The 21,299-nt window shown below is 56.6% G+C and overlaps 7 protein-coding genes across 7 annotated transcripts; 5 read left to right on the forward strand and 2 right to left on the reverse strand.

Annotated features, from left to right (window-relative positions):
• Nucleotides 1–3,338: 3,338 nt before the first annotated feature.
• Nucleotides 3,339–5,650, forward strand: V2A60_008627 (DUF2293 domain-containing protein; the record flags this gene model as incomplete). The annotated part of the gene is made up of 4 exons (XM_083259899.1): nt 3,339–3,542; nt 3,605–3,724; nt 3,791–4,054; nt 4,103–5,650. 4 exons carry the CDS (start codon nt 3,339–3,341, stop codon nt 5,648–5,650), a joined length of 2,136 nt encoding a protein of 711 aa, XP_083116025.1.
• Nucleotides 5,651–6,596: 946 nt separating this feature from the next.
• V2A60_008628 (mRNA-binding protein RRP12) lies at nt 6,597–10,498 on the reverse strand (the record flags this gene model as incomplete). Its single annotated transcript, XM_083259900.1, has 2 exons — nt 6,597–10,361; nt 10,421–10,498. The coding sequence occupies 2 exons, from the start codon at nt 10,496–10,498 to the stop codon at nt 6,597–6,599; spliced, it is 3,843 nt and encodes a 1,280-aa protein (XP_083116026.1).
• Nucleotides 10,499–10,940: 442 nt separating this feature from the next.
• V2A60_008629 (retromer subunit VPS29) lies at nt 10,941–11,752 on the forward strand (the record flags this gene model as incomplete). Its single annotated transcript, XM_083259901.1, has 3 exons — nt 10,941–11,009; nt 11,125–11,535; nt 11,627–11,752. The coding sequence occupies 3 exons, from the start codon at nt 10,941–10,943 to the stop codon at nt 11,750–11,752; spliced, it is 606 nt and encodes a 201-aa protein (XP_083116027.1).
• Nucleotides 11,753–12,227: 475 nt separating this feature from the next.
• V2A60_008630 (uncharacterized protein) lies at nt 12,228–14,186 on the reverse strand (the record flags this gene model as incomplete). Its single annotated transcript, XM_083259902.1, has 4 exons — nt 12,228–12,826; nt 12,890–13,602; nt 13,653–14,076; nt 14,138–14,186. The coding sequence occupies 4 exons, from the start codon at nt 14,184–14,186 to the stop codon at nt 12,228–12,230; spliced, it is 1,785 nt and encodes a 594-aa protein (XP_083116028.1).
• Nucleotides 14,187–14,603: 417 nt separating this feature from the next.
• On the forward strand, nt 14,604–15,141 carry V2A60_008631 (DASH complex subunit Dad2-domain-containing protein; the record flags this gene model as incomplete). Its single annotated transcript, XM_083259903.1, has 3 exons — nt 14,604–14,814; nt 14,863–14,922; nt 14,969–15,141. 3 exons carry the CDS (start codon nt 14,604–14,606, stop codon nt 15,139–15,141), a joined length of 444 nt encoding a protein of 147 aa, XP_083116029.1.
• A 1,089-nt stretch (nt 15,142–16,230) lies between these two features.
• V2A60_008632 (uncharacterized protein) lies at nt 16,231–18,184 on the forward strand (the record flags this gene model as incomplete). Its single annotated transcript, XM_083259904.1, has 3 exons — nt 16,231–16,564; nt 16,629–16,712; nt 16,743–18,184. The coding sequence occupies 3 exons, from the start codon at nt 16,231–16,233 to the stop codon at nt 18,182–18,184; spliced, it is 1,860 nt and encodes a 619-aa protein (XP_083116030.1).
• A 589-nt stretch (nt 18,185–18,773) lies between these two features.
• On the forward strand, nt 18,774–20,732 carry V2A60_008633 (uncharacterized protein; the record flags this gene model as incomplete). Its single annotated transcript, XM_083259905.1, has 1 exon — nt 18,774–20,732. One exon carries the CDS (start codon nt 18,774–18,776, stop codon nt 20,730–20,732), a length of 1,959 nt encoding a protein of 652 aa, XP_083116031.1.
• Between the last annotated feature and the right edge of the window lie 567 nt (nt 20,733–21,299).

The following is a 21,299-nucleotide window of genomic DNA, read 5'->3' on the forward strand; positions in this document are numbered from 1 at the left end:
CCAGGTATCCGGCACGCCAGCGCCAGGTTGCCAGGGCTTCATTGGCTTCATTTCTACCAAGTGCATGGCCCTGAATTACCTGTGCTCTATTAGTACTAACTCACCAAAGTAGCGGGCCTGCTGAACGAGCTGACGGTGCACACCAAAGTGCTCAGTAATAAAGCGCTACAAAGACGGCTGTAGTAGGAACCTTGGTAGGTACCTGGCACTGCTGGCTCATTGCCGGATTTCGTGGCTGCTCTACTTACTTATCAGTACCTGTGCTCTCTACGTTAGTTAGTACCTTAGCTGCTTAGTAGCCACTAGCCCCAGTACCTGTTAGCACATGGCACCTACCTGTATTCAACGCTCTAGTTACTGGTGGTCCTCGGCACTCCGACGCGGACGTTGACCGGAACGCTCAGGGCATAATCTATCTTATACATTCGCTGCCTCCCCCCCTTTGCCAGCTCGTTCTACTTACCATCCAAACCGCACATGTACTGATACCATCCAGTAATAAGCTACTTAACTAGCGCCCCAGAATGATGACGACGCTCAACGCCTGCCAAAATGGGCAACCACGGCGCTGCGCCCAATGCTCTCAGCCAATCGCTCCGTTCCATCACCAACCTGGCCAGCACCCAGCTCACGGTCTTTATTTATCTTGGGAGCTTCCCGCCGCTCTCCTCCTCTACTCTATCAGTACTGCCAAGTTACCAAGTTAAGTACTTGCTGCGCTGTCCGCGACTTTGCCTTTCCGTTTCTGCCTAGCGCCCCCGGAAGCTGACGTACTCTATTCCCTTTTTTTCTTGGTCCTGCGACATTTCTGCATATGAATGTTTGATGGCGTTTGATGGCGTTTGTCTGTTTGTCGCTCCCAGTGGCCCTCGTTTTGCTGCCCACCTGTTTGCTGTTACTTACTTGTTGTTCCTGCTCCTCACCGTACCCTCCCTGCCCAAGTATTCCTACTTGGGTACGGACAGGCGACTAGCTACTGACTAAGCTGTAATAACTCTGGCATTCTCGTCCGATACTCAGTTATCCCCCCCTCCCCCCCAATAATTCTCAATCCTCAATGCCAGAACAATAAAAAGAAAATCCATTTTAATAACATCAACAAACAACTCTTCTCATCGCCTTTCCCGAACATCAGCCCACCCCGTCCAAGGGATCCAGCACTGCCACCCACTTCCCTCTCGAAACGCTCTAGCGCTAAACTCTCCATCAAGTCTCAAAGGTACATGTCTTGGCCCGTCCTCGCCACGCTTTTCCGGTGTACCTTCCGGATAAAACCCCCACACTCCGGTTTCCCCCCCTTGGTCTGACTTGATGCTTCAATGCACTGGGACTTGAACCTCGCACTCGGCAAGTCAACCATCAGATCCCCAAATGCCCGACCGTCCAAGCCGTCCAAGCCGCCGTACCAATAGCCGGACGCGGCCAGTGCTCAGTAAACAGACACATGTGTCTTGTTCGTCTCAGATCCTGAGCTTTGGCTCTTTGCCCTAATTGTCTTGCCCGCCTCGCTCGTCTCGCCTGATACCATCGCGGCGCATATGCCACATATGCATGCCCCCATGCTGCCCGCGCATGCCCACGCATGCCCACTGCCACGCTGCCACCGAAAGTAATTGAGTACTTAGTAAGTACGGATACTCCTTGCCTTGCTGCTTTGCACAGCCTCCCACATGTATCTCGTTATTTGGCTGCCTGCAGTGGCAGTGCTGTCTGAGCGTTCGCATCCTGCCATTGGCTGCCCTGCCCCAAGACCCGCTCCAGCTTAGATCACGTGCATCGAGGTGACATTTCAGTCACGTGCTACTAACCTGGCTGTCGCTTCGGCACAACCGCCCACACCATTGCCTACTCCATCGCCAGGCTTATTATAATACCAGTACCTCCGTATGCCAAGGCCTGTATGACTTCAAATGTGTACGTACTTGGCTACAAAAACTCACAGGGTCCTCCTCTCTGTAGCCAGGACAAGGCAAATTCATCGCATAGATCAAAACATGCATCCCTGCCAGACCCTTGCCGTGGGCCGCCTTTGTCCCACGCGCCCAAATTTGACCGACTATGCAATTTATTATCAACACAGCCAGCGTGTCTGCCACACGCTCCCACCTCCACCGCTGACTCTGCTCCTTGGGCGAATGCTACACCGCGGCCGGATTTCATGCAATGCATCTCACCTTTGCCACTCACCGAACGGGTTTCACCAAAACGGAAGAAAGAAAAAATAATCAGACAAAACCACGAGCATCGCTACTTAGTCTTGTCGAAATACTAGACTTCCAGCTGGCTAGCATGACCGCCCGGTGGGACGTTTCGATGCTCCGCTCCCGACTCCCAACGTATACTCTTAGTGCGCATCGACCCGACCATCTCCAATTCGCTTCCCACTCTCATCATACCGTCTTCTCGGCCTCTATGAAAGGCGCAGACGCCATCGGTGGCATGATTCGGTCCCAATTGTCGCCTCTAATCCATGATCCAACCCAATCCGTGGCATGATGCTGAAGAGTGTTCCATGCGCGATGCATTGGCACCGCGAATGCATCACCGAAACAACCTGACAACTCAATGCTCCAACTCGTAGCCCGTATGGCATAGCCCGTGTCCATCGTACACGGCATGGCCAACCGCACACACCTGCACCTTCGTTTTCCTGACACTTGTAATACGTGAACAGCCAACCTAGACGCATCCCCCACGGGCACGACCGCTGCCACTGCATCTCGCCGCCAATGACCTCACGGGCTCGCTCTACGGCCCAATCTGACTGGTCCTTAAAAACCCTTGAGCTGCAGAATTCGAGACCGCCCTCTTCATTCCCAATTACAGCCCAATCTCGTCTGGCAGCCATACATCACACGTGATGCGCGCCTGTTCACATCTTCACATCGCACTCGACTGCTTACCTAATCATGATCTGCCTAACCGAACTTCAATAGTCGCCCAACTTCCCCAACATCCATCAACGCACTCCCCCAGCTTAGCTCAAAAGGCGCAGCCTGCTCCGCTGATCCAAGTTTGCCTTTTTGCTTCTCGACTTACCCTTCTCGGGTGTGGTCGTCTTGAAAAAAGCCACGCGCGGTACCTGTGTGGCCATAGCTCGTGCCCGTGCAGAACCGTATGCTCTCTGCCATCACCATCCGCCTCGCCAACCACCTCGCGCAGAGACCTGCCCGCTCTTCTCTGCTGCTGCTGCTCCCGCTCCCGCTGCCGCTGCTGCCGCCGCCGCCGCTGCTGCTGCTGCTGCCTTCCTGGCGGCTCACCTGCGCCCCGGCCTCCCTCAACCGGCTGCCCGCATCCCAACTGTCATATCCTTCTAAAAAATGACATAGCCGCCACAAATGGTGAGGGAACAGCGCGGCCTCCCTGCCGCGGTGGTTGGCGGCCCAAAGGAACGGCACATGAGGCAGGGCAGGCCCCAGTTCGACCCCTCTGCGCCTGTGCCCGAAGTCTTTGTGGCCAAGCCTCTCGTACCCAAGTCCAAGCATCACACGTACTTTGAGTTTGTCGCCAACGACAAGAAGAAGAAGAAGCTCGAATTCAAGGTTTGACCATGAAAGCCGTGGCCCCCGTAAACCTTTTTCCCTCGACTCACCCTCGTCCCTAGATCACCACCGATAAAAAGCCGCCTCCAGGATTCGAGTTTGTCCCAATAGGCAACCCCGACCTGACAACGGCCTGCAAAGAAATCTCTCGAGAACAAGATGCCATGATCTTCATCGTCTCCGTAGGTGGCCAGCCGGGCGGCCGCTGGACGCTTGTAGCCCCAAGTATTAACCTCTAGTGCGCGCAGGCTTCCAAAGGCGGCACCGGACATCACATATCCGGCCAGGTTCACCGTATCGGCCACCACATTAGAGAAATATATGTCGAACAGGCCAAGGCCAGCCTGCGTCACTTTTCCCAGCTACCCGTCGTCGCCACCAACGGAGCACCTGAGCCCATCCCCGAGTCTCAGGAAGTCTACCACGCCCAGGCTGACGCTGCTCTCAGAGATTTGTTTCCTCGCATTCCCAATACTGATCGTCAAATCATTATTGACCACTCCTTCACCCGAGTTCGTTTCCCATCTCCCGCCCTCGCTCTTGCTAACCACCATGTCCAGGGCGTGTCCACCAAAGGCACGGGCCCTGTCGGCCTTTCCAAAGACATATCCTTGGCCAGAAGAGTTCAGCTGGCCGTCCTGGCCCATATACGCCACAACCACACTCCCTATGATCAGTTGCTCAAGGAGGTGTCCTGGGAGAGCGCTCGCAAACTAGTTGAACAGCTCTGTCTCGATACCCTCGTCCAGTGGCGAGGCGATGAAGAAACTGGCCGTGATCAGCTTGATGAAATTCTGCGCGAGGTTGTCGTCATTTCGGACTCCGAGACTGGGGATTCGGACGATGAGTCGATCGACGTCATCTCATCCGAGGAGTCGGAGCCGGAACTTGCAGTCGCTGGACCGTCAAACCCAAGAATTCCTCTGCCACACTCTGGAATGGATACCTCCATGGACTTACAAATGAGCCATCCTGGACTTCCGCCCGGACATGTACAGCCCTCGGAGTTTGACACTAACCAGCAGGGATCGAAAACCCAAAGGCGAAATCAACGGGGTTTTAAGCGATACCGTGCCTGGGAAGAAGCCATCCGGCGAAATAGAGAGGTCGGGGGCTCTTCCACTTCCACGGTCATGGAGACTGATAATGGCTCGTACTCAACCTATCATCGGCAACAGCCGCTACACTCTGTTACCTCGATGCAGCCGGTTCTAAGGTCCTCCTTTGTAGCGCAAGCTCCTTCCCGGCCCCTGACGCCCCCTTCTCGGGATGTACCACTTCCTTCCATAGAGCCAACCTCACCGATGCAGCCCTCATTTGTGCGTCGCATGCCCCCTCAACGGGCCATGGACAGTCAGCATCCCGATGCTTGGCATCAGACTCAGTACCAGACCAGCGCGCCGGCGAGGATTGTTCCCTTCATGGCGACGTCTGGATCCGTATCGCAGTACCCGGGGCAACCTCCTCTGGTCCCCATGTATCCCTATCAACCACCGTACGGGACGGAAGTATATCTCCACGCTAGGCAAGTAAATGAAGTACAACCTCCTGGGCCCAACGGTCCCTTTCAGTCAGACTCTTGGCAGGCACCAGCACAAGCACAGGCACAACAGGCACAACAGGCACAAGCACAGCAGGCATATGGTCCTACTGCCGCTCACAGGATCATTATGGATGTTAACCGGCCAGGAGAGCGCTCCAACCCCATCGTTATGGAGGATCGGGGAGGATTTTACGAGCGCGTCACTCAGCCGGAGGAACAGAGAGCTCCCGTCCTGGAGCAGCCCATTCACATTCGCGAAGTCCGCCGCTGGTCTCGGCCCCCGGAGCCGTATGGCAACCGCCAGTTTGCGCCACGCCGCGAGAGTCCGATGGTGCAAGACCATGATATGGAAGGTGTCGAATTGTATCCCGTGCCGCGCGAGACCGCCCATGCGGTGCTTCCATGGAGACCCCTGTACCAGACCAATGCGCCGCAGCCGGTTCCTTTGGCGGGCTCCGATCTTCGGGATCATGGTGCGATCCACATACGCGCCGTGTCGCAGTCCCCATCCCATGCCGAGCACCAAGGGCAAGGGGGGTTCCCATCACCTCGTAGGGATCTGTGAGTGTTGTTGGTTCCTTCCACTTTTGCTTGCTTGTCTTTCTATATATATATATATATGACACCACCAGACTATACCCTTACCGACCTTGACGATGTGCTCACACGATACAGAAACCAAAGCAGTTGGAACACTACCAGAGACGGCCAGCACGCGCACGGACCGGGCAGGAGCCATGGGTACCGGTCACCGCCTATCCAGGCATCGCCACGTCGACATGGACTACGAGGGAACGTCATTGTTCTTGACTAATACCCAGGCGCCCGCCATCACTGGGCGTTATACGTTTTTTTTTATGAAGTTGTTGAGGGAGGAGGTCAGGGAGGCATCACGTTTTACGTTGCGTCGTTTGGGGAAGGAACGAGAATGCACCGCTGTGCCGATTCAGTGTCGCAATTTGTGTCTTCTGATGACTTTTTCATGTTGTCTGTGTGTGTAGGTGTTTGCCTACTTTGGAATTGGTTTATTTATGTTCTGACCGCGGCCTTTTCTTCTTTCTTTGGCCCCCCTCTTTCAACTTTGCATAGCGCTGCGGGAAAGACCAAGAAGACTATGACTCTGTGTTTTCTATTTTTTTTCGTTTTTTTTTTTTTTGATACGTCATGGAGACTTATACAAGGGGGAGGCGCGCATTGCAAATGATGGTTTTTTTTTGGTCCATTTTGAGACTGCTTTTTGGGGGAGGAGAGATGAAATATGCAGATAATACAACTTGATGACCAGAAAAGAATGACAAAGGAAATCACTACTTGTTTGAATGTCCTTTTTGAAGTGTTTTCTTCTTTTCATGCTATTTTGCCTTTCTACCTGGTATATACAGTCTCTTATCTTGCTCTTGCTTTTTTTTTAAAGAAAAAAGAACCGTCCGACGGAAAAAAAAAGAAGAGAAGCAAATGAATGTTTCTTTTTAAACAGCCTCGCTTCCATGTAACATGACCCCAACTTATTCCTAGCTCCGACCGCCTCCTCGTCGACCTTTGGCGACGCCGTTTGCGCCCGTCGGCCCGCGGCCACTGCCGCCGCCGCCGTGACGCTTCTCCACGCCCAGCCCTCGTCTGCCGTTGGCGATGCCGCCGCGTCCCGAGCGTGCGCCGCCGCCGCGACCACCTCTCCCTCCTCTGAAGCCACCGCCTCCGCCGCGACCGCCGCGTCCTCTGTCGTTGCCGCCTTTGCCGGGGCTGATGCGGTTCTTGATAATGACGGCCGACTTCTCGTCGAGCTGCTGCGCGCCGTCATCGTCGTCATCGGCCTCATCGTCCCGGCCGCGGCGGTTCGAAAACTTGAGCTTGCCGCCGCGGCCGCGGCGCGCGGCGTCCTTGCCCTTGATGGCGGCAACGTACGCGCCGACGCCGGAGGAGCCGCCTCCCTCTTCGGGCTGGTCAATCTCCATGGCGTTTTCGTCGTCGTCCTTGCCGAGGATGAGCTTGCCGTCGAGGTCGAACTTGGCCTTGGATTTCTTGTGTGGCTGGCGCGCCTTGGAGGGCTTGGTGGAGGAGATGTTGGCGAGGGCCTTCTTGTCGAGCAAATCGAGCGGCTCGTCGTCGTCTTCAAGAATGTACGTTTTGCCGCCCTTTTGCGTCTTCTTTTGCTTCTGCCGGGGTGCTGCTTCGTCGTCGTCGTCATTGTCGTCGTCGTCGCCTTCCGAATCGCTGCTGTAGATGGCGCGGTCGTATTCTGTATCAAACTGCCGCTTGCCATTGCCGTCCTCGTCCTCGTCCTCGTCGCTGTCGTCGCCCTCACCGCCCGCACGGGCGGCGTCCTTCTTTTTCTTGGCGCGCTCCTTGCTCTTGCGGATGTTAACAATGAGCTTGCGGTCGGCCTCGGGACAGTTTTGGTGGATGGCATCGTAGCCGAAGCGGCGGACCATGCGCTCGAGGATGTGCTTAACCTTGGCCTTGAAGTGGCCCTTGTGCTCGTGGCTCCACACGAGCAGGTTGGGCACGAGCGTGGCGAGGCGCGGCAGCATCAGCTCCACGGGCAGGCCGATGACGCAGACTTTGACGAAGCCTAGGCAACTCTTGACGATCTCGCGGTTGTTGGACGTGAGGAAGAGGTCCATGGTCTGCACGAGGTCAGACAGCGTCTGCTCGCAGAGCGCACCGCGGTACTCGTACAGCAGGCGGCTGATGGCTGTGATGCTCGCCGAGATCATGTGCGGCGTGCTGCCAGCCAGGCCGGCGCTGACCATGGTGAAGAACTCCTCTATGTTGGCAGTGCCCGCCGGCGCATCGTCGGGCATGTGTGGGACCTTGCAGTTGTCAATGGGCGCGTTCTCGGCCGCGGCCATGCGCCCGCCCATCTGCACGAGCAGCTCGTACGCCGTCTCACGCGCACGCTCGTTGTTCTCCTTGCAGCAGATGACAACCTCGCTAAGCACCGACGGAATGAAATGCAGCGAAGTGTTGGGCACGTAGGGTAGAAGCGCAGACACGGCCGCGAGGCGGTCGCGGCGCGCCGGCGCCGACACTTTGTCGGTGCTCGAGACAATGAGCTGCTGGAGCTCGGCGCTGCGCTCTTGCAACGCCGCCTTGCCGAGCTCCGACGTCTCCAGGCGCGGGATTAGCTTGTACGCTTTCTTCTGTAGCTGCGGCTCGTCGTTGCGGTTGATGATGAGAGAGGCAATCTCAAAGAGAGTCGCGAAGCTCTCGCGCGGCAGGTACGCCGACATGGTGATAACCAGATCCATGAGTGTCTGCGCCGTTGAGGGCATGTGATCCTTGCCTTTGTTGCCTTTGTTCTCTTTCTCGGCGGTTGAGAGGTTCTCGAGCTCCGCGGCGAGCATCTTGCTCACGCGGTCAAAGGTGTCCATGAGCTCCTGCTTGGGTGTGATACTGAGGAAGGCGTTGACGGTCTGCAGGATAGGGCCGCGGCTCTGGGGCAGAGTTTGGGTGTATACATTGAAGAGGACGGCGAGCATATTGGCGGCGTACTGGCCGAGATAGATGAGGTTGCTGGCGGCCGTGTCCTTGTTTACGCGGGCTTGCAGCAGAAAGTCGTCTTCTTCGTCGGTAATGGTCGAAATGGCCTGGTTCGACTCGATCATGGTCTTGAGGGCGCGGCAGACGTCCAGACGCAGCTCAGTTTGTTTGTATAGGAGGTTGGCAATCATTTCAGCAAAGCCTTGGTCGAAAGCCTCGGTTAGGTCAAGAGGCAGATCGCAGTAGCCTGGCAGGATGGACCACACTTGTTGAACGAGCGTCTCGTAAATCTTGACTTCCATTGTCTTGGGGGCATCACCGTGCTCCAGCACACGCTGGAACATGACTTCACTGAGGGGCACCATTTCACTCTTGAAATGATTGAGGTTGGTGTTGCTGGTGTAGTCACGGAGGATAGGCAGCATCCAGGCGCGACCAGCCTGGCCCTTGACCGGCTTTATTAGGTTGAGCGGCAGCACGGAGAGGACAGCCTCGGGGCCCATGGCGCGGACGGCCTGCCCAATCACCTCATCAGCCTCCTTCTTGTTGCGGAAAGACGAGTTTTCCCGAATCTCGCCAATGGTCTTGGTCACGCTCAACAGGATCGGATTGGCTCTCCATCGCAGAGACAGGAACATTGCGGCTAGGACGTTGAAGGTCTGAAGCCAAGCGGCCTGGAACTGGACAGTGAGGAGTGACTCAGCTGCCTTGGCGATCTTTTCGAGGGTCTTTTCGTCGTATATTGAGGGGTCAACAATGACTTGCTGAGGAATGCAGTTCGCCATGAAGGATATTAAGCACTCCGAGGCTGATATGCGAATGTTTTCGGACTGTGATTCGAGAAACTGAGCGACCATCTTGAACAGATCCGGGAGGTTCTGAAAGGTCTCCTCGGGCTCAATCTGCGCAGAGACATCGTACCCTCGCGAGAGAATGGCCAGCCAAGGCGGGACCAGCTGCGTATCGTTGGCGGCAGGTCGAAGCTCGGAGATGATTTCCATAAGACGGGGCAGCTTGGCCGAGGACACCTCTTCGCTCATACCCTCGAAGATCATTTCGAAGATTTCAAACGCAGCCATAGTCATGTATTCGTTGCCAGTCTTGGCAATGTTGAGGAGCAGCTCGCACAGCGACTCAATCTTGGTGCTGGGCCAGCCACCGCTCGCGGCGGCGACCGTCTTGACGAGCTGCAGGGCGTGGATGAGTTCGGGGTCGTTGGTGGAGGCGGGAGCCTTTTTGCCCTTGCGGGCGGCGAGGGCCTGGGCGGCGAGGTCCTCGAGGTTCTTGAGCGCCGTCTGGGCGCACATGTCGGCGGACGGGTGGTCGAGGGCCGGGCTCGGGGGCGGGTTGCGGAGGACGCGCTTGAGGGCGTCCTGGGCGCGACGGCGGATCTTGGGCCGCGGCTCGAGGGCGAGGTTGAGCAGGCCGGCGACGGCGCGGCGCGGGCCAATCTGCGACACGGACAGCTCCCACGAGGCGGCGTCCTGCGCCAGCAGCAGCGACTCGAGGCAGCCAATCGACGTGCGCAGCAGGATGGCCTCGGCGTCCTGCATCAGCAGCACCGGCGCCAGCAGCGTCAGGATCTGCGTAAACTTGGAGCGCAGCAGCGCCTCGGGGGCGTACGGCGTCACCACGTCGAGCAGGTAGACGACCGGCGTGGCCAGCTCCGTGTTGACGGTGCCGCTGCTGTTGGCATTCTGGAGGAGGGCGAGGAGGGCGGCAAAGTATCCGGTCGGCGTGGCCGCGGTGTTTTGTTCCTTCAAAGTCGACTCGACGGCCTGAAGTACAACAACCGTCTACCACCATGTCAGGTCGAGCCGCACAAAAAAGAGAGGCGGTATGAGATTTGACTTACACGTTGTTGGCTTTGCAAGCCGGGCGACTTGATCTTGTCAAGCTTCTCAGCTAAAGACGGCGTCGCCATGGTCGCCATCTTGTCCCAAGAAGAATAGCTGATCGGTACAAATCGAGCTGGTGATATTTCTTCCGGTGAGAAGGCAGTCCAAGCCAGACCCAAAATTTTGGTGCAGTGCCATCCAAGAAAAAATCCTTATCGGGCACTCCCCGCCAGCGATAAGATCCGCCGTCTCTTTTTTTTTTCTGTGGAGGTTTTGCAGGGCGAATACATTAACCGAACTATCGCTGTATCCGAGACTGGCTGCACTAGCCACAGACGACCCAACCAAGCCACCTTTGCGCTGCGGCGGCGCAACCTACGTAAACCGACAGGCTCGTCACTAGCTGCCCCTCCAGCCTCACACCGTTGAACCTGGGAAGCTTCGGCGACCGACAACCCAACCCTTCTCCCGCGCTTCCAGAACACTACCGTCTCCCACGATTGTTGCAGCATAGCTGCATAGGGACAAAAGCCCACCATGGCTTTCCTCATTCTTGTTCTGGGCGATATCCACATCCCAGACCGAGCTCTCGACTTTCCCGCCAAGGTACAGCCTCTCTCTGCTGCCCTCCCTGAGAGCATTCCCCTCTTGCGCAAGCCGTTGCAGCCGCACGAAATCCCGCCCATCACGCACCCCATACTGACAATGCAACCGCCCGTAGTTCAAGAAGCTCCTCGCGCCCGGCAAGATTGGCCAGACGCTGTGCCTGGGTAACCTGACCGACAAGAACACGTACGAGTACCTGCGCTCCATCGCGCCCGACCTCAAGATCGTCAAGGGCCGCTACGACGTCGAGGCCACGTCGCTGCCGCTGACGCAGGTCGTCACCCACGGCGGCATCCGCGTCGGCTTCCTCGAGGGCTTCACGCTCGTCTCCAACGAGCCCGACCTGCTGCTCGCCGAGGCCAACCGCCTCGACGTCGACGTCCTCTGCTACGGCGGCACCCACAAGTTCGACGCCTTCGAGTACATGGACAAGTTCTTCGTCAACCCGGGCAGCGCGACCGGTGCGTTTCTCAACGGCTGGGGCGATGATGGTGAGGGCTCGACCCCGAGCTTCTGCCTGATGGATGTAAGTCGTCTTGTTTTTTTTTTTTTTTGGCCTCTCCTCCATACGGTTGGAGGGCGAAGAGAAGATGGGCGGTTTTGCTAATGACGTCTAGGTCCAGGGAATCTCGCTCACGTTGTACGTGTACCAGCTCAGGAAGGATGAGCAAGGAAACGAGACAGTCGCGGTAGAAAAGGTCACATATACAAAGCCGGTCCCACAAACAGGGACTTCGTCATAGCCGAGCACAGCGAGACCGAATGTGAAATATGAAAGGACGCTGTGCTAGCAGACGCAAAACAAACAGCTGCCACGATTGCAGCAATTTATACCATGATATGCATAAAGCTATTGCGGAAAGAGTCGGCGACAGCAGTGTATTAGTATCCCATCCAGAGCTTCCAGCAAATTCAAATTCTGCGGTAAAATCGCGTCTACGACCCAGCTAGGCTTGGGGGAGAGAAAAAAGTGTAAATAAAACATCATTCAAAACTGCTGCTGCGGTGGTATCTCTAGCATAAAAACATGAGAGTTGATTCTCTCTGTGAGCCGGCGCCAATACTGTGAACTACCCAAAAAGGACACCCAACCAAGAAACAACAAAGGCAGACTTCCCAAAAGAAAAAAGCGAAACACAAAAACGCCCGATGATGCATTTATGCCTTTCCAAATCCAAATCCAAAGTCATAGAATATTATGAGCAAACAAGGCTCGCTTTACACCATCATGCTCCGTCTTCGCGTCGTTATGCGGTCATGATTCACAACCCCATGGTCGTCATCGTCTATGGTCGAGAATCTTCGCGGTGCGGTTGTTCTGCGCCCGCTTCGTCTTGTCACTAAATGCCCGGAGCTTCCGTCTGCATATGGTGATGAGCTAGTAAATTCGTAGACATCACTCTCCTCGCGGACAGGGAGAGCCTGAGGGCGAGAGCTTCTCTGCCGGCGGTCCGCTTGCACTGTTGACGGCAGCTCATGTGGCTGTTGCGCATGGCCCGATAGAGGGCTGACTGAGACACCCTCTGCAGATAATTCAGAGACACGCTGGTGGGCTGCGGGGGCCTTCTTCCAAGACTCTGAACCGCTCGACTCCCTCTTGATGTCGAGCGTAGAGAGTTCGGAGTGACTGAAGCGTCTGCTCTTGCCCTCGCCAGACACTGCGTCGAAAGTCTCGTTTCTTGGTCGCCTCATTTTGTCTCTCAGATTAGGCTCGGCGTAGCTAATGGCCGCTCTACTTCTGCGGCTTGGTCTGGATGCCTCTCCGGAAGATCCGATATCCGTAGGAGGCGGTGTGTCTCGTACGTATTCCCTGCCGCCTGCTGACGGTTCAGGTGAGCAAGAGGAAGCAACAGCTGGTGGGGGTGATGATGTTTCTGTACCTGTAGCCAACCTGGAGGATTCTATCGAAGCCATGAGCGCCTCTGCTTCCTGAGCGCGCGCCCTTTCAGGCCTGACAGTTAAATAAAATCTAGGTTTGGCCGGGTTGGTACTGATCGTCGTTTTGAGGTCGCTAATTTTATCCACGGGTGCTGTCCTTCGCTTCTTGGGCGACTGAACATCATCGTTTGTGCTCATGGTTGCTAGTGGCATTCTTTTCGTATCTCTCGCGGTATCGACCTGAGTACGCATTTCTTCTCGCCTGATGGCGGCAAGTTCTTTGAGAGTCTTCCCTCGTGCCTTGTTAAGGATGGAAACTCGCTTAGTCTCGACCCCCGGGTGTGCATTCTCGTTTGAGATCTTTTCCAGTGTCATGGGCTCGTATTGGTCTCTGCTAAACTTGCGCTTCGATCCAGCCTTAGTGGGAGGCGCGATTGGCGTGTCCGGGGTGGGATCAACATGAACTCGGCTTTCTCTTATCATCGGAGTCATGCTGGTCGTGGGTGGTGCAGAACCAATGCGGAGATTATCAAGGTTTGGTGATGATACTACCAGGGGCGAGGAGTCGAGTCCGTTCGTAAAGTTTCGCGCTCTGGATTCGCGTGGTGGCGTGTCAGGCTTGGCTATTTCGTGACGGGCGACGCGGGTAGGAGGAGGCAGCTCTGGAGCCTCTTCGTAGTCCGCCTCAGACCTGAGTGCTTGGATTTGTTCGGGGCTTGGCATGTTAGCAGCTGCATGTTGGTATCAGGAGGAGGGGAAGCTTACTTCATGGACTTGCGTGAGTACGCCTTGTGCTCAGCAATGTGGCCAAGTTGCTCGATATCGTTTGCAATGTCGCGAAGACGCCGCTGCGAGGGGCTTGGGCGAGTAGTAGTGAAGCTTACTCTAGTCTTGGTCGTGCTTGCAGCGGGCGGCGTTCGCCGAAGTGCAGGGGGCTCCGTCCCAAGACAACCAACAAGAGTGCACCATTCCGTGAGTTGACTTTCGAGTGCCTTCCTGATCTGCATGGTATGGGCCCGTCGCGCATCATTTTCTCTGGTTTCCTGCTCAAGTTCGACGATACGACCGCGCAGTTCGAGGTTTTCAGTGAGGGCGCGAGACAGCTCGCTCTCGAGTTCCCGTATGCGCAGGGCTCGTACATTGTTGGTTTTGGCGAGTTCTCTATTTTGACGCAGCATTTTCTTTCGCACTGGAAATCAGAGCCTCTGTTAGTATCAAGATGGCTGCATGCGATGAACGAAGGGTCGTACGAATTTCGATGCTGTCCGTTGACAGCGCAGGCTCATTTAGTCTGGCCATTTTGCATGACGCAGCGACAGAGCGGCCGGGAAAAAAAGCGTGAACCGTACAGTTGAGTGTTTCAAAAATTTGATGTGAGTTTCCGAGCTCTCGTCGCGAGGACTTGATTCGAACAGACGTTGCGTTGAATGTCAAATGGCTATGCAGATTGAAGGGCGTGTCGGGCTGCACGAAGTTTGGGTAACGCAACCTGTTGACCATTGGCCTAGTTGAGTGGATCCTAACATTTGCGCTGGTTGTTGGGGCAACAACAGGCTGGCACGTGTTGGCGCTGCAAAGCAAAAGGCTATGGCTGGTAGCCCCACTGAAACTGGACGAGCTCGCTAGTAACGCGAAGACGGTCAAATCAATTAAAGATTTACGCGAGAATTACCGACAAACGCAAGTTTACCATCATTCTGTAGCTTGCTATTCACTATGTCGTATCCTACGCGTTCTTTATCAGCCCACATGCGTGCTCAGGGCGGTATCGGCTCTTCCAGTCAGCAGTCTGCGCTGTCTGCTCGAATTGAGGAGAAACGCGCCGAGCTAGAGCATCTCAAGGAGCTCAAAGAGCTCAGTGGTGCGGTAGCATCGCAGATGGAAGCTTTGGAACAGAAGTTGTCTACACTGACAGACGGAACAGAAGGCAAGTTGCGCACTACCGTGCGTACAAGACTGTGCTGACACTGTGCAGCCATCGCAGCCGTGATTGGCAACTGGCACAACGTTTTGGGTGCCATCAACATGGCATCAAGTAGGTTGGCCGTTGACTCTAGAATTACATTTGCTAATCGATACAGCAAAACTGGCCAAGCCAGAACCCGCACCCGCCGGTGAAGAAGAGCAGACTGACGAAGGCGGACCACTCCCAGAGACGCTCGTACGAATTCCAACAGAACACGCGCCGACACTACACGCTCAGACCGAAACGATGGAAGCGGCAGCCGACGATGCATCCATGGCGAGCCCCTAATAGTGGGATGGCAATGCAGGAGAAGAGCTACGAGATGAATAGTTGACTCGTGTGATTTGCCAGGCTCTCGCTCGGATACGCCGTCACAACCATGGCTAACATTTGCTGCAAGCAAGCAATAGTGACAGCGCATGTTTGTATGTGCATATGGCTATGCTGACAGTTATGCATTATATAAACAGTATGGTTCTTTTGGCTGTGCATAATGAACGCCAATTTGAGCCAAGCACCACAAGCACCACACACCAAGGCGGCGGGCGGCGGGGTCGGTTTCCAGCCAAAGAACGCGTCGTGCCACACCACGCGTCGCCTCATACGAGAGAGAGCCTGCCTTTTCCAAAGAGTTGATCCGGTACTTAGCCCGCTGCTGTATCCGTACAGCTCAGCTTTATTACTTAGGGGACCAAGACTTTGTCGACCCTTACCAGGGCTTACTATGTATTATGGCATGTCGACAGAAGCCAGGTCAGGGCAGTACTCAGTACTCAGTACAGAGCCGACAAGGGCCCACGAGGGCAAACTGCGTGGGCTGCCGTCGTGTCTCGGCGTTGCCAGCCATCCAGCACCTTGGAAACCCCGCCAAACCAGGGTGATTCGGCTTCCTGTCCTGTGTCGTGGTCACAAGCGAGGAGGCCACCCTGCATGGTAGAGGCTTCTTGCTGCGTCGGCAGAATGGGGAAGGAGCTACTAGTTGCACGGCAGGATAGCGCCGTCGCTCCATGTAAATAGACACGGCAGATGCCAAAACAAACAGCGCCACTATAAATCACAACACGTCAACCGCGCTCTCCCTGCATTTACTGATTTAGTCCTCCTCGCAAAACATCGACTTGCATTGCCTCTCCAATCTATTCTATTGCTCACTTGTTTATACTTGCTTTCCGCGTTTTAGTTTCTACTCATCTCTCCGGACTCAGCATTGCAGCCCCTGTTCGTCACAACCAGCCACAAGCTAGCATAAACCACGCTACCTCCCTTGCCGATCCGCGAAATTACGACAGGACCGCCCGTGGCTCCATTGGAAGCCACTCAAACCCCTGACTGTCACAGCTTCTTTGCAAGGTTGTCTCCTCAGTTTCCCGGACTAGAATGGCCCCGGTTTGCCCTGAAAGCATCCGCAACGGTCATACCCACAAGACAGCCTTTGACATTCTGGAAGACGCTACTGCCAGGATGCACTTATACCCTCCCGCTGACAAGGACATCAACTCGCTCTCCCGTGCTCTTGGTGAACTCGCCATTCACAATAACCAAAACATCTCCCTTGCGAGGACCGATTTGGACCCCAAATTGCTCAAGACGACGCAGATCCAGCAACACGTTTCGCGTCTCCAGCGCCCTGCATTAAGCGTCCACACGTTTGAGCCTCTCGCTGCGCTCGACGAAAACAGTGACACGACTTTTGTGCAGCAGAAAGTAGAAGGTACTGTGTTTTATTACTGTTACGAGCCGCGCCCCCCTTTGTAGCGTTCGCTGACTCGTCCCAGCAACAATTAGCACAAGCATCCAGGCTCCCACACAAACCACGCCTGAACCCACTCTGCGAGAGCAAGTTCAGAAGCATCTTGCAGGTCAGTTTGAATGGCTGATTTCATGTCCAGCAGAGGCAAGATCAGACGGCCCGCATCAGCCACGGTTTCATGGCGGCAGTCGTGAATCTACCGAGGCTATGCTCTTCGGCTGCAACTTGCTGCGCTGTGCATCGAAACCAGGACCTTTCCAACAGTCATCGGTCCAACAGCAGCAGCGAACTAACAGAGTTACACTTTTAGCAACACCCATCAGTGATATCCAGACCAATCCCGGCACCATGTCTTGGGATCAGCAGAACGCGCCACCACCTTATGAGGGCCCTGCACTCAAGGTGCCCGAGGTGGTAGACATGGTTGAGAATGCGCTTTCGCCAGCCCTCTCGGGCATGTCGGACCGTAGTGAAAGTCTTGCAGGGAGCTCTAGAACTGGCTCCTTTTCCGTCCCGCGCATTGAAGACTCGCTTGAGGAACTTGACAAGCTGGAGGAGCAACTCGAGGCTGTCGGTGCCTTGGCGAAAATTAAGACGGCGGCACCAAGTGATGGAGTGGCCAGATCACCTGCCGCCAAATCTACGGGGGGCTCACCTTCTGTCCAATCCATGACGCAGCGCGCCTCTGTGATGAACCTCAGCAACAAGTCTAGTCAAAAGTCTCTGCGACGATCTGCTTCCATGACCCTTCGCCAGAAGAACCAGCAACCGGCCACGCCTCCTACCAAGAAGCCTGATAGTCCAGCTAGCGGCAGTACTAGGCGCTCGGTAGCTTCCACTCCATCTAGATCGCCAACGGCCAAGTCAACGAAACAGCCAACGGTTCCCAAGTTCGAGCTGCCCGGCGAGGCCGTTGCTCGTCGATTGAAGGAGCAGCGCGAAGCGCGCCAGGCTCTTCTTGAGAAGAACCAAAAAGCCACTGTTGCACCTGCTAAGCCGCGAACTGTTACAAAGCCCTCTTTTGAACTGCCCGGGGAGGCGATTTCCCGCAGAAAGAGGGAGCAGCACGAAGCAAAGCTGCGGGCCGAAGAAGAGGAAATGCGAAGGAAGCGAGAATTCAAGGCCCGTCCTTTCCGCAATAGCAGTGCGCCGGGTGTAGCCCCTCGTGAGACGATTGCAAGTCGAGCACGACAAGCCAAGCTGCAAGAGGATGAGGCCAAGGCCAAGGCGGCAGCGGCTACAGTCCGAGGCAAGAGACTCTCGGTCGTTCCGACTGGACAGGTATCCGCGGCACCAGGCACCGTCAGGAAGACTAGCGCCCCAACTCCGGGCCCAAGGCCTTCCTCTTCCTTGAGTGCGGCTCAAAAGACGGCGCGTCGCCAGAGTACCATGGGGGATATCAGCGTACCGAGACTAAGACCGCAGGTAACCCAAGATACAGGAGTCAAGTCTGCCAGAGAGCAAGCTGCTGAACGCTCTAGAGCTGCGAGCCGCGAGTGGGCAGAGAAGAAGCGACGCCAGGAGATGGCGCAGAAGGAGGCACAGCAACGCAGTGCAGTGGCCAGCCAAGTGAGGGTGTGATTGTAAACTACATTTGCCCATTCTCTTGTCTTGAAAATGGCCTCGAGAAGGAAGTTGGTGTTCATTCTTTGGCGTTTTAGTGTGTATCGGATATTTTGCGTAGTCAGAGGCAATTGGCCCACAATGTTACATTAGCATGGTTAGTTTGTTGGTGCAATCGGAATGGATCACGATTTAAGATTGTATCATGAGACATGCGCAGCCGATGAGTGAGATTCGAGACATGTTGGGAGTGCTTGGGTGCAAGTGGAGCCGGTGAGCCGCCAACATGTTGGTGACGCTCGCTTCGGCCTACCCAGATCAATCATTATCTATCAGTACCATCAACTTTGCTTTCTGAACAGCATTCGAGCGAGCTCATCATCAATGCAGTAGCAACAGCAGAGGTCTGTAGATCACGCGAGGCACAAATCTAAAGGTCACCGGGGCAGAAAGCAAGGGGTTTCTCTGCAGACCTCAAGTAGATCCAAAGCCCGGCTTTTTAGTCAACTGAATGACACACACATCACTACCAAATAAGGACGATATTCAGAAACAATCCAAATCTTCTCACGCTACTGTCCCACCTTTTGATAGGAAGCGGAAATCCATGAGCAGCCGGTTTGGCGCCGTCATTGACCGTCTGCTGTGCTTCTCCTCCTCCTCCTCCTCCTCCTCATCGTCCCCTTCGACCGCCAGTATGACAACCACACGCCCCCCGGCACCTACGCCAACAGTCCTCACGCCCACCGGCGGGGTCATCCTGGGCAAGCTCCACGGCGGCAGCGATGATGCCACGGGGCGGTATCCGCGCGCCGTCGAAGCCTTTTACGGGCTGCCGTACGCCCGCGTGCCAGCGCGCTTCCACGCCGCGGCGCCGCTCTCTCCGGGCTCGTTGTCGCGCTTCGACGCCGGCAGGCCCGGCAGGGGGCGCCAGCCCGACTACGCGGCGGCTGTGAGCGCGGCAGCCGAGAAGTCGCTGACGCTTAACATTTTCCGCCCAGCGACGCGGCCGCCGGTGCGGCAAGAGGGGCGGGGGGACCTGCTGCCGGTCGTGGTGTACGTTCACGGCGGGGGGTTCAACTTTGGCGAGCCCCTCGAGAGGGACCACGTCGCTTTTGTGTCCTGGAGTGAAAAGGACATTATGCTCGTCAGCATCTGCTACCGGCTTGGCGTCTTGGGCTTCATTACCAACTCCGGCGGTGGTGGTGATGGCGGCGGCAGCAGCGGCGGCAGCAGCAGCAGTAGTCAAAACAGGGAGGCAAATCTGGGGCTCAAGGACCAGCGGCTGGCGCTGGATTGGGTCAGGGAGCACATTGGCCTCTTTGGGGGCGACGGCGGCAACGTGACGTTCATGGGCGTCAGCGCCGGCGCGCACTCCATCGGCCACCACATGCTGGACCCGCGGCGTCCGCTCTCGCTGTTTCGCAAGGCCATTCTCGAGTCGGGCGCCCCGACGGCGCGCTCCGTGCTGGCCGCGACGCACCCGCGCACCCGCGCGCAGCTGGCCGGCCTGCAGAGCCACGTCCCCGCGGGCCGGACCCTCGAGACGCTGGACGTTGCGGGCGTGCTGCAGGCTAACGTGGCCGTGTGGGTGGACAATGCGGCCGCCTTGACGTGGCCGTTCCAGCCCGTGGTAGAATCAGAAGACGGCGCTGCTGCTGCTGCTGCTGCTGCTGCTGCTGCTGCTCCCGAGGGCGCCATCATTCCGGCCACGCCTCTGCGGTTGTGGGCGCAGTTTGCGGAGCGCATGGCGGCCGCGCCGCCGCCGGACGGGGGCTTGGCCGTCATCACGGGGTTCTGCTCGCACGAGGGCGCCAGCTTCGTGCCGGGCCTGGCGTCTACCAACGCCGAGTTCCGGGCCTTTTTCTCGACGCTCATCCCGGCCTTCTCGGCGCAGGACCTGGACGCGCTCGAGGCGCTGTACCCGGATCCCGTGACGGACCCGACCTCGCCGTACCGCAACGACGAGGCGAGCTGCAGCGGCAGCAGCAGCAGCAGCAAAGGCGCGCAGTTTACGCGGCTGCACGAGGCGTACGCGCACTACGCCTACATATGTCCCGTGCTGCATACGGCGCACATGCTCTCCTCCATTGCCGGCAAGGCCGCGGCGGCGGGGGCGGGAGCGGGGCCGGTGCGCGTCTACGTCTACGAGTACGCGGCGCTGGCGGGTCGCCGGCCCGATGCCGCCTTTGCCGGCCACGGCGACCAGGCGAGCATCGTCGCGCACGACACGGTGCAGCTCCACGGACGGCCCGGGCTGGGCAGGGTGGCCGAGGCGATGCACACGAGGTGGGCGGCCTTTGCGGCGTCGCCGGACGGGAGCCTGCCGGGGGCGCTGTGGCCGCCGTTTGAGACGCCGTTTGGGGACGCGGGCGGCGGCGGCGGCGGCGGCGGCGGCGAGGGCCGCATGCTGGTGTTTGGAAAGGGCAACGCGGAGAGGGTGGTGGGCGGCGACGGGGCGCAGGGCGTGCCGGTGGCGGAGAGGACGGTGACGGAGCGCGAGAAGCGGCAGTGCGCGTTTTGGTGGGAGAGGATGGGGCTGAGCCAAGGAATGGGCGAGATGTAAAACCTGTGTGCCTGCGTATGCGAGTATCGGTGATGTGGAAGGTAGGTAGGTAGGTACATGGTGATGGCCGGGGATGGGCGTGTCGTGATGAGGGTTGCCATGATTGATGGTTGACAAGGAACCAACCAGGGGTTATGGAGACGGGCAGGCCAGCCGTTTGTAGCCATGCTTTTATTGGTCTCGCCTTTATAGAGTACGTTTTCAATGTGGACGTCGCAAAAGATGTCAAGAAAACACACACCTCTTTGCTTCAGTAACCTTGCAGCATGGCAGTTTGTGGCTGTAGCCGGCACAAGGTGAAGATGGGAGCCAGAGCAGAGAAGCCCCCCCTCCCCCCCCAATTATTGCCATCGTACCCGGGCTAACCAGAGTACACATTTGCTATCGGCTTGTGTCAAACTCGCAAGAAAAAGGAGACAAAAGAAGAAACATGCGGACTTTGTCGCGTTCAAACAAAAGGCTGCAATGTCCCGGAAGAAGTGTATTAACAACCCCCCGCCCAGAAAAAAGGCATGTTCAAAGAAGAATTTTCAAAGGAAGAAGACAAAATCTTGAACAGAATAAAGA

The sequence above is a fragment of the Cordyceps javanica genome, chromosome 6 (assembly GCF_051103115.1).
Source record: "Cordyceps javanica chromosome 6, complete sequence".
NCBI lineage: Eukaryota > Fungi > Ascomycota > Sordariomycetes > Hypocreales > Cordycipitaceae > Cordyceps > Cordyceps javanica.